Below are 12,420 nucleotides of genomic sequence, written 5' to 3'. Positions count from 1 at the left end.
CACATGCACAAGTTTATACTTTCATTGGGGCTAGGAACGCTCCGTTTCTCCTTTTGATTAGAAAGAGACTTGAAGAACAAGAGAGCCTAGACTCAAAATGTGCACACAAATTGTAAGCAAGAAACCAAAATGTTAACAAGAACTCACTTTAACCATAGGAGATCTTTCCATGGAAAGTGTCTTAAGGCCCATGGAAACTCAAAGCTTTCCATGGCCACTTGCCTTAAGAAAGCCATGGTAAGAACAAATTACTTTAATCTATTTGCAATCAAGATAAGAAATCTTCGTGGGGGACCTTTTAGTTGATGCAATTGTGAGGCTTGTCCTCTTCGTCCCTTTCTGGTTGAATCCACAAGCCTTTGTCGTTCTTCAGCAGCCCCTTGTGCTTCTCTTGCCACCAGGACGACGGAATAAGCTGCTCGTCCACCAGCAACCCAGTATATTTGTTTACAAGAGCAGGATCTCTACCGTGAGAAATGAAATCATGTCGCTTCGGACCGTTGTAGCCGTCCACTAAGTGCAAATATGTCTCCAGATTATGCAGGTAATGAAGGTTCCTCGTGCGCCTCAAGAATGGCGAGCGCTTGTTGTCTACCAAAACCTCCTTACCCACGTGAAAATACGTCCATGGCAAGCATTCGAGGAGTCGACTTAGCACACCCCCCGTTTCGTTACCGATGAAACCTGGGACTTTGGGTACGATATCGTGTTTGTTTACGACGCGCAGAATCTTGACGTGCAGCTCTTTGCACTTGAGTCTGAATGCCCAGTTCCCGACTCGAGGACAGCCAAAGGTGAAGGCAGTTATCGGTATAACTTTGGAAGCGACGTCATCAGAGTCGGTCGAACGGTTGATGCCCGCTTGTGCGATATCGTATGCGCTTAGGGTTGCCAACGCGCCTCCTAGACTGTGGCCTGTAATGGTGATGCTCAGTTCCTCGCCTTTGTAGAGGTCGAGGAGCCTTCTTACCTCCAGCAGAAGCTGCTCTCTAGAGCTGTAATGGTTGAACGTGGATCCCTCGATCCTGGACGTGTACAGGCTGAGAAAGCCCTGTTCGACTTTGACAGCGTGGGAGATGCTTTTCTTCGCAGTTTCATTATGTAAGCCTGCAGTCACTAGAACAAGCCCATTCCGCAGAAGTTTTTGTGCCTCTCCAGCACACCAAAATGTCGCGCCTTCCCAGCCTCTGGATTTCAGCTGGAGATGTGCATACCGCTACATAGCCAATCCAATTGGACTGGTTGCTCCATTTCTCTTCCGAGGTGCGGAAAAACATGGCTCCCAGGATTGGGAACTGTGATGTGGCGTACAGGTTTTGGGTCACCTCGTAACCGCAGTCCTTCATACCCACCGCCTTGAATAGCTTTTTCTTGTTGAACTTGCAGCTTCCGCAGTATTTGGACTGTGGATCAGCGTCGAAGCTATCGTAACAAACTTGGGTGAACTCTCCATATCTTATGATTTCTGCTCTCAAGCTCTGGTCCATGGGATCGAGCAAGCCTGCCCAGTGGGACGCTCCTTGAATCTCCTTCCATGTGAGAGCAGTATTATTATTCGGTTGCTCTAGCTTGATATAGTGCTGAATGCATGCAGAGATCGTGTTCCTAAATTGACCAAGCAATTTCCACGCTGGTGAACAGTGACGGCTGACTGCGTGACCATTGCGCCGTTATAAAAGTTCAGACCGCCACAAATTCTAGGCCCAGACGTAGTCTCAAGAATTTCTATGAAGACTCGTCATAATCCTTCACACATTTTCTTTCTCTCATGACCTCTTTAATGTCTAACATACACATTTTCTTTCTCCCTCATAACCTCTTTAATGTCTAACATACACATGGGTCGCATGTTGTCACACCCGAGACACATAGGTGCTAGGGCTAAGAGTAGAAGAGAGGGGGATATGCCATGTCTAATATACACATTGATCGTATGTTGTCACACACTAGACACATAGGAGCTAGGGCTAGTGGAGGAGAGGGCCTTATACGTGGTAAACCATGTCAACTCACAACAAGTCAAAAGCAACAACTAGTTTGAGTCAATTTTCGCATGCCTTATACGTTTGTTTTGTCCTCATGGCATGCTTGAACGCAACATATCCTTGAGAGTGGACCTTTTATTTTGAATAGTAACTATTCTAGTAGTGTCCACATAATCTTAGAGATTGTGTCGACTCAATAGAGATCTTGATGACAAATAGTGGATAGAGATCACACTCATCACAGTTACGTATTCCTCAAGAAGAGTACCAATATAGGAAGCTATGCACGTGTATAACATGTTATAATCAAGGTCGAAAGCATCAATACACATATTGCATGAAAAAGCACATAATCCACGTGTAATAAAGACTTACCATTGCAAGATATTTAGCCATTATGACTATAAAATACAAATTATTTTTTACTTCAAAATATTTATAGCAATGTCACATTAACTTATGCTCCTTTAATGGAGGATGATAACTATGTAACAATAATTTAAAAACATTTCTTTGTCTCAATTGCAACAATTGATGTTTACACACTCCTCAAGTGTATGTACAAGTTGAAAACATTGATGTGGATAACAAATATTAATTGGGGTAAGTTAAGGGGTTTATAAAGATAAACATTTTATATGTTTGAATTTCTCACATCAATTGTTACAGTTTTGTCAATAAGAAAAGCTCAAGAGGGTATTTATTTATTCTAGGATGATTGGTTTCCAAATGGTATGAAGAAAATATATACTATAAGTGGAATAGCTTAAGTTCATGCTCACAAACATCAAATACTTATAAATAAAAGCCTACAAACTAAGATTCTATCTCTCCAACCTCAAAAAATTCAAGAACTATCAAGATATGATTGTGGGACTATCTCTCTTATTTTGTAAATATTGTCAATGTTCCACCCGCACACGAGCCACACACAAAGAGATTGACATGAATGAATTTTTAGCCAATTTAAAGAGAATCATCCAAGAACATAAATATCATGACAATCCTCTTTTGTGTACACACCATTAAAGGCATAAATCTCACTTGGAGTCACTTCAAACTTATCTAGAGGAGATATTTTAGTACTAGTACCTCTCTAAATTCAAAGAAATGGATATTATGTTCTAAATACTACCAGATGTTGGCTTATTTCTAACACAAATAAAAAAAAAAGCAGTGAATGTTTAGTGTGTTTTTTTCTATTGTGAGACCATAAGCTGGTAGTTCCCATGTAACATACACATGGGTTGTATGTTGTCACATATCAGACACGTAAAAGCTAGGGCTAGGAGTAGATAGAAGAGAGATAGATGGAGATGTGTCATGTCTTGTGTGGCCAATAGACAACAAGTCAAAATCAACAACTAACATGAGCCAATTTTTGCATGCATTATAGTTTGTCCTGTTTTGATGACAAACTTGAACTCAACTCTGCTCTAATGGCATGCTTGAATTCAACATATGCTTGAGACTGGATCTTTCATTTGAATGGTAAATATTTTGGTTTTGTCCTTGCTCATCTTAGAGATTGTGTCAACTCAATACACATCTTGGTGAGACAAATAGTAGATAGAGATCACACTCATCAACGGTACATGTTCCTCATGAAGAGTATCAATATGTGGCACAAAGGAAAGTTCCACACATGTATAACATGTTGAATCTAAGGTCAAAAGTATCAAAGTCTAAAAAATACTAACAAAGCGTATAATGCTAAATAATAGTGACTCACCATTACAAGAGATTTGGCAATTATGACTATAAAATAAAAATGTTTGGAACAATGTCGCATTAACTTATGTTGATTTAATGGTGGATGATAGTGTAACAATAATTAAAAAATATCCATTTGTCTCAATTGTAATGATTGATGTTTACACTCCTTGTATGGACCGAACAAATTGAAAAAATTGATGGGGATCATAGTAAATATGAATGATATATAGAGATAAACTTCTTTTATTGGTTGTATGTGTCAAAGTTTTGAATAGATCACATCAATTGCTATAAATTTAATCAAAACATAATTATAAGAAAATGTCAAGTGGGTATTTATTTATTCTAAGAGGATTATTAGGCATTATATACTATAGGTGAATGTGTGAATTCTTAAGTGTACATGAAGAAAAGAAACATCTTGTCAATTCATTGCAAGTAGACAAGGGGAGAAGCTTCATGGCTTCCAAAAGATGAAAAAGCTCTTGCTATAATTGCTCTTGGTCTGAGTGATTCCTATATTCATCACATTGATAGATGTGAGACTGCTCATGCTGCATGGACTCATCTTGAGCATGGTTTAGAGCACAGGGAAGATGATCTAAGTATAGCTTGCTTATCAAGTTCTTTGACTTAAATTTGGATAGGGGGAGTCCATCTCTTCACATCTAAATTCAATGAAGAGCATCTTGACACAGTTATCTGGCATCAAGTTTAATCTTGATGAAGATATTGTAATTGCCATCTTACTTAGAAGTCTCACTTATAAAGAAGGGGCATATTACAAAGAAGGGGCATATTTGGCCAGAATCAACTTAAGCAACTTTAAAGGAAAGAGCAAAATGAAATGTAACTTTTGTGGCAAACTTGGACACTTTGAAAAGGAATGTTATGCCAAAAAGAGATGTTCAACCAATCTTGTTGAGGAAGTAGAAACTGAAGAAGAAGAAGAACTAGAGAATGTCAAAACTCAATCTCTCACTGCTTACAATACCCAAGTCAAATCTAACAAGGGTAAGGATCCATATGTTTTCTGAGTTGTGTGTATGAGGTCAATAATGGTTCTCTGCCATGGATAGTCCATCCTTAAATGATTGTTAGTATTTTGAGATTTTTCCTTGTTGGACTCATTGGGCTTTACATACATAGTCTGTGTCCATCTCCTAGTTGTAAACCAAGAATCCTATGAGTGAGTCATAGGTTGGGGCCATGAGTGTTGCCACATGATAGTGGGAAAGCCATGGAGCATCCCATGTACTACTGCTAAGGGATGAGGTCATCAATTTGTGAAGGGGAATGAAGGGGCAAATTGATGTGTGTGTGTATGTGCCTATGGGCTTGGAGTCCTATGCATGAAGTGTGTGAGTGTAGGTGTACTGCTAGAAGGTTCTAGTTAGGTGTGTCAGGTTGGTGTGATGAGTGAGTGATCATAGGAGGTGATTGATTGAGATAATCAGGGAGATGATTGTGGATTTGGGATCTACCTACATGGAGGCAGTTGCCTATATATGTAACCACTCTATGAATAAACAACTTCATTTGTGTCTCATTGTTTCCATATGGATTTATATTAATATGAGAGTAAGACCCATGTTCTTGCAAATTCTTATGTGATTCACATATCATTTGTGTGGTAAGACATGCATATTTTTCATGTTTTTAAATCATGCACTATGTGTAAGTGCTCCAAAAAAGTATGGATTTGTATATTACCATCATGTGTATGTGTCCTATGGGTACGATGTTTTGCTTTGGCCTTAGTATGAGAGACATTGCACTAGTATGAGAGACATTCCTTTGGCCTTAGTATGAGAGACATTGCACTACTACACCTTCATCATTTTTTGATGTTTTCCTACCAATGTTTAGCATGCATAGGCATGAAAACTACCGATATGGAATGCGGGTGGGTGTCAGTATATACCAACACTAATTAACATTGGTATATACCAACATCAAGATAGTGTCGGTATATATCAACACTATTAGAAGCCATTTTACCAATGTTGGTATATGCTAACACCAGAATTTTTTTCCATACCGATGGAATTACAGAATGTTGTTTGCAATAAGACTTGAAATGATTTTTTGCTACAAGTCTTATCATTTGAAAGATAAAAAATATAATAGTATGTACACCATGCTTGAGATCAATATACTCATATATTCATGGTGAATTTAATATACAAATGTACATAATGCCACTATAAAAGTGAAAGGGGCAAAGACAAAAAGCCTTGTCAATGGCAAAAGAATCAATCAGTAGGATTTACATCAATGGCTTCATCTTTAGCCAAGTCCAATGCACCAAATAGGTCTATCTCTAAGTGTATAATCAATTGATCCCCTATATCATCATCGTCTATTATACATTTACCTAAGACTTGATCCTCCAATTTATAATATCAGGTGATACATGATCCCCATTTTGTTCCCCAATGTTGTGATCTCCACCTTCCTCTGCTATGATATCATAATATGCACTTTCTTCTTGGCTCATATTGTGATATTCATCTTCTTCCCTAGATCCATCGAGATTAAGTGGACCCATTGGTGGAATATCCATATCCACATCCCTATCTTCAAAATTATGTTTACTTCGAGGAGTAACTTGGACCATATACCACCATCTTGGATTAGAATGATTTGAATGGAAGATCACCTATGTTTAAGATGCAAATTAAATGCCATCAATTCTATTAATTTTGTGCTTAATTATAGATGAACATGTACCAATTATTTAAAGATGAAGGCATTAGCTTAATTAATTAATTAGTATGTACTTGCTCACAATCCTCGGGGAGAACAAATGTATCACTTTCATTGGTCAATTTGGTGGAATCTATGGCAAAGAAACCACTACTACCTTTTTTGATTGTAGTATTGGGGCCGTTGGCAGATAGTTCTAAACCATTTTACATCAAGAATGAAGATACTAAATTGTATAAAATCAACTTCATAGATTTTGTGTATGGTCCCACAATAATTTAATTGTGCAGAAAGAAGATCGGTATTAGAAGCACTTGCTTGAATATCTTATATGAAGTTGGCCATGACTCCACAATCATATGTGACTCTTTTGAATTGATGCGTCCCACACAAAAATGCTATCCATATGACCATAATGTACTATATTTTTTGCACTACAAAAGAATATCATTAAAACAATGAGGATGCATTTTATTAAAGTGATTGTGACCATGAATAATTTAATTGAGTCAAGAGGTAAGAAGATTATATGTACCATACATCCTCATGCAAACTCTCTTTATCACTTGGGTACTATGTATCCATCATATTTGGCTTTATGTAGAGCCTATTGTAGCCAATCCATTGACATGCCTTTAGGGAGAAGAGCAAGATCATGTGGATAGGTAGCACTCACATGTGAATGACTCTAAATCTCACCCTCACATTTATGCTGTCAGGTTTTTCCTCTTCATATCTCTCAATTCACTTTTGCATCTTGTTGCTATCGAGGATACAAAACTTGTTGAATTTCACCCTTTGTTCTTTGATCATATTTGTTTCAATCCCTTTTCCTTGGGGAACCTTGGCCAACAATATGGTCATCTTCCTGGTTATGCCAAGTGTGTGGCATATCATGATCCATGGATGCAAGAAACTCCATGATATATACTATTGACTCTTACACAAGCCAACCTCTACCATGCTTGCTTTGAGTCTTGATCTTTGCCTTACAAATCCCTTCATAGTTTTCATAAACCATTCAAGGAAAAACATCGAATGACTATGAATGGTTCCTACAATGGTGACCTCATCAACTATGTGTACAAGCAAGTGCACCTGAGTTGTCATAATGCTTGAGGGAAAGTTCTTCTGAAGAAAGGACATAGATTTGATGTAGCACCCTATCCTTCTCGGTGCTCAATATAGATATCTCCTTTTGAGATATCCACCTATTTCTTGTGCCCATGTAAGATTCACAATTTTCTACTGATCATTCAAAATTGAACTAAATATAGCCAAGGTGATATGATAGTAATCATATCTCACAATGCCAATGATCTTGTACCTAGTTGTTATCACATCTTTTGATAAGCATCCTTTTACTATAAGTGGGAGGATAAACTATCAAAGAAACAAAAGAATTATAACAATGCATCACAATCTTAGCTATACTAAGCATGAGGACAATTGTAGTTCTAGTAAGCGTTCAAGCATGTAGAATACTTGTAAGAACTTATGCCAATCATGGGATTTGAGTCCACTAAGCTTATTGTAATTTGAAAGCACTCCTTTCAAGGAATGCATGTGTCCTGGATCAATGTTCAAAAGGAGGCAATGTCTGCCTTGACCGTTGCATCCTCTATTTTGGACAGGATTCATGGTGCTTTCAAGAGAACCACTTTTGCCATGCATTTGGGGCCACAACTTAGGCATCCTATCCATGTCTTGCAAGTCTTCTCGCACTCCTTTTATGTCCTTGTCACGAACCAAGTGTGCCCAAATCGAAGCCCCAAAATTTTGAAGATATGCATGGGATCCAAGAGATGATTGATTTACAAATTGAACCCAATATGGTAGCTTGTGAAATATTGATAGCTCTTTATACTCCAAGAAGGCTCCTCTTCATACCATGAGAAGGCTTCTCTTCATACCGTGAGAATTCTCCTCTCCATTCTCCCTCCAAGAGGTAATCCAATCACTTGCCTTCAAAAAGGGTGGTGGCGAATTAAGTTGAGCTTCATGCGTAGGGTGGTCAAGCAGAAGGTATCGAGCATGACCTTCATAAACTATTTTTCTCATATGTTTGGAGTGTCGTGCAAGATCATTAATACCACCACCAAAAATAGGCAAAGCATAGCACCCACTTATAGCAGCAAGTCTTACATGCATGCATAAAAAGGTCATTATAAGGCATCACATCACAAAGCATAAAAATATAATTAGGCTTGACCAGATGTACAAGCATGTACCTGAGCATGTACCTGAGCACTACTGTTGGATGGACAAAAGCAGTAGAGCCTAATCCGCCTTCACAACCACCGTCATCCACGTTTAAAACAACCCAACAACACAATCACAAGGTAAAAGGCATTCATTCCACATCCTTGTCTCTACACACCTCCGGACACATCTCTTCTGGAAGCCAAACAAATATTTAAAAAAACCAGTGGACTACACAGCCCAACACAAGCCCCTACTGACTATGAGCTCAAGCTCACAAAGCATTCAGATACATAATACATCCAATCCCACAATTCACCGGACAACCAGCCACAAAGTGGCCATGGTCCAAAATCTTATCACGTCTTCCCAAGATCAAGTACTAGAAATGATGTAGCCCATCTCTTGCACGTGATCATCCAAGCACTGCAGTTCCTTTCTACTCAGAGAGCACACAAAGCTCACAGACTCCTGGCTCCAAGGTCCTTCCAGACCCCCCCAGAGATTCCTCCATGATCGACTACTTGGAGTCCTCTCTTTGAATTCTGATCTCGCGTAACACCCTTATCTTAATGGTCTTCAAGCTTCTTGGAGAGACTCCATCTCCATCTCAAAGCTTCCAAACCCACAGCGTGCCTTTGCTCACAGCTCTCCTCCTCACCATAATGATGACTGCCGTCAATAAAAAAGCCTCTAGCCACACAGAAGCCGGATTCCAGTCCTCCCTTCAGCTCCCAAGCCTTTGGAACCTCCCCCTCATGTAGTCGTGATCCCCAGCCCCCCCCTGGAGTAGCGACGCCTCTCCCCCCATAGTCCTCCTATTTCTATGAACCTCCACATCTGTCAAAGACCTCCCGCCTGTCCGCTAGCTTCATGCCATCTTTTTCCATGCAGCCGCTCCATGTAACTCCCTCCTCCTCTGATGGTGCCCTCTTAGCGACCCCCAGCGCCTATCGGAATCCTTAATGTCTGAGGTGAGTTAGGCTCCCACATTGTAGCTTGACGTCCCCGGAGTTCCATCAGCCAAGGTCTCTGCAGTACATCTGAGCACCCGCTTGGCTAAAGGCCTCTCTGCCTCTGTCTCTGAGCAATCGACAAACAGCTAGCCTATGAGCGCACTACAACACCCCCATCCTCCCTCGCTCCTCTTGAGCTTGTATGCTCCCCTACTATTGCCCGTCTCTGCCTCCGCTCTCTCTCTATGAGCCTCCCACAATCGCCATGGCCTCGTGTTGTCATCAACTGCTCTCAGAAGCTCCTTCACCCGTCACCTCCAGTCCCTTGACTCCTTCCTTCTCAGAGATTCCTTGGTCTCTCTTTTCTTCTGCGCCATCCTTCTCCTCGCGCTTCTGAGCTCCTCCTAGCCCACACAGCAGTAGCGAGTTGCCCTCCCTTCCAGACACCCAAGGCAACCACCCCGTCGTCCTCATGTAGCATGTCGCTTGTAGTCACCACCTCGCCATCGAGAAGCTCCTCCTTTGATCTCATGTAGACACTTGCATGGACACCTTTTTTGATATAAGCCACGTCACCTCCCATTAGCCAACTTACCTTTGTCTTTTTACCCTTCCCAAACATCACATGCAATAACACCAAGCCCAAGCAAATTCAAATTTTGGGACTTCTCAAACCCCCCAAAATTACACACATCACAGGGAAACCTTGTTCTGGAATGTCTAGTGCTCCATATTGCATTTTCATCACTTCCCAAGAGCCTCTGTAAAGTATCTACCTTCTCAAGTAAAATATCTAGAGTGTGGAGTCCTTCATGAGGGTGTCCATAGATCATTTCCACCACCACCTAGCTATGTACATAGCTATACACCTGCCCATCAACATGTAGCAAGTGAAAAACATTTTTTTCATTTTTATCCACACATCTCTAGCAACCCCTTCTCTTCTGCTGTGACATTCATATCCAACAGCTAAAGAAAAAAAATTAGCAAACCACCTGGATCACAAACAAAGCAAGCTTGTACTCTATGCCTTTGCTTTCCTCCTCTCGGATCAAAAGGATAACTTTGACCCCTCCACTGCCAGATATGCATAACCTGCCATCCCCCTGGATCAAAAGGAATCAACAACACACCAAATTGATATAGCCACCAGATCCTTCCATATACCCACATCCTCACTAAGCCTCTAGGATCCCACAGCTTATCCTGCCAAGACATCACACAAGTCCACTGACTATTAGCCATCACACTTGTATCATGAGTCTTGCTCCTCTTCTCATGAGCCACGTCTTTTGAGGTCACTACCTCACACATAGATCTCATGGGCACAACCAGCTCATAATCTGTGATTAGGGACTTCTCAATAGACCCTATTGCCTCAACCTTATAAGTTGCAAAACTTAGCCCATCACATGAATTATCAAGATCACCCAAGAGAAAACAAACATCCTTTCCACGTGAAGAATGCTTAAACATATGAGCACACTCTTTGCTATGCATCAAGTCTTCACTAACATCTTCATTTTCTAAACAATCATGAGAAGTACATATTTTCTTGTCATTACCAACCACAGGTGCAAAATCCACAAGGGTATCATCAAGTAAAGCATCTCGCTGATCATCAACCACACTATCACTGCCATCCAGCTCAACATGCATACTAGTGTTTACATTCTTTTCTGAAGAGATCAATGCTAACATATCATCTAGTGCATCATCAAGAATGCAATCCAGCTCATCATCTGAATCACCATCATCCTATAAACACTGAATCTTAACCTCATCATACACATGAAAGTCTGCATGCACACAATCAATACTTGTTGGTCCCACCCAAATTAAGAGTTTTACATGCAAGTCTGTTACTTCATCAGTAATAGCCACATCAGCTTCATCACTGTCACACATGATTGAGGTCTCATCCTCATTGCTAGTTTCACCTCTTTCTTCCTCACTTGTTGAATCTAAAACCTCAGTCTCTTTGGTATGCACAATCATAGTGTCAACCACAAACTGATTGCATTCAACCATCATAGGCACATCATCACATAACATTGGAGCATGATCATCTACACACACAAACTTATCCTTAGCTACCTTTAATGGGATCTCAACATTTCTGCCATCTGTGGCAGCAACCCCTTCTCTCGGGCTCTTCTCTACGACCTCACATAGAATTGGTTGAGCAACACCCTCCTCCATAGCAATCGACAAGCCTCCGTTCATAAGTATTTCATGCTCCCTTTTGGAAGTAGGAGACGTTATGGCTTTGAAATCAGGGAAAGGCTTCAAAACTTGCAATTATGTGCCCACTCCCCACAATTCCAGCATTGTACATTACTCGAATACCCTCTCCCTCTTCCTATAGACTCTATCCAATTCAAGCTTAAAGACTTCATGAGCTCCACTACTTCATGAATATCTTTCTTCAATGAATCCTCTTGTTTAGGAATTGCTATAGCTTCTTTCTTAGGATGTACATTCACCATCTTTGGAACATTCACATACTTCTTCGCTTCTTCCTGTATTCCCAATTGCCTCAGATGCTTCACCTTCCACTCCTTCTCACGAGCAACTCTGACAGCCTCCTCAAAGCTATCAAGATTCTTCAGCTCCACCTTCAGACACAGGGTAGGCTCCAGACCAGCCACAAACTGGTCTCTCTTTATCATCTGTGGGGGTACTTCAAAAATCAAAGCCTCACACCATAGACTCCACAGTCTACCAAACTCTATCAGATACTGATCCACATCCTGACTATCCTTTTGATGAATTTTGCACAACTCCTTCCATACTTCATTAGGGCTCTTGGATTGTGCAAACCATGCAAGAAAAGCGACTCTCACCACTGT

General features: G+C 40.4%; 1 protein-coding gene across 1 annotated transcript; it reads right to left on the bottom strand.

The window, feature by feature from the left end:
* Positions 1–298: 298 nt before the first annotated feature.
* LOC147888615 (phospholipase A1-Igamma1, chloroplastic-like) lies at positions 299–12,240 on the bottom strand. The gene is made up of 4 exons (XM_087392327.1): positions 11,980–12,240; positions 1,151–1,580; positions 850–1,107; positions 299–816 (listed from the first exon to the last, which is right to left on the bottom strand). Exons 1-4 carry the CDS (start codon positions 12,238–12,240, stop codon positions 299–301), a joined length of 1,467 nt encoding a protein of 488 aa, XP_087248453.1.
* Positions 12,241–12,420: the final 180 nt, after the last annotated feature.

This window comes from Dipteris shenzhenensis, chromosome 21 (assembly GCF_047967505.1).
Source record: "Dipteris shenzhenensis isolate YYH24624 ecotype China chromosome 21, Dip_SZ_1.0, whole genome shotgun sequence".
In the NCBI taxonomy this organism is placed as follows: Eukaryota; Viridiplantae; Streptophyta; class Polypodiopsida; order Gleicheniales; family Dipteridaceae; genus Dipteris; species Dipteris shenzhenensis.
The sequence above is the reverse complement of the archived record's forward strand: the minus strand, read 5'-3'. Positions and strand labels throughout refer to the sequence as shown.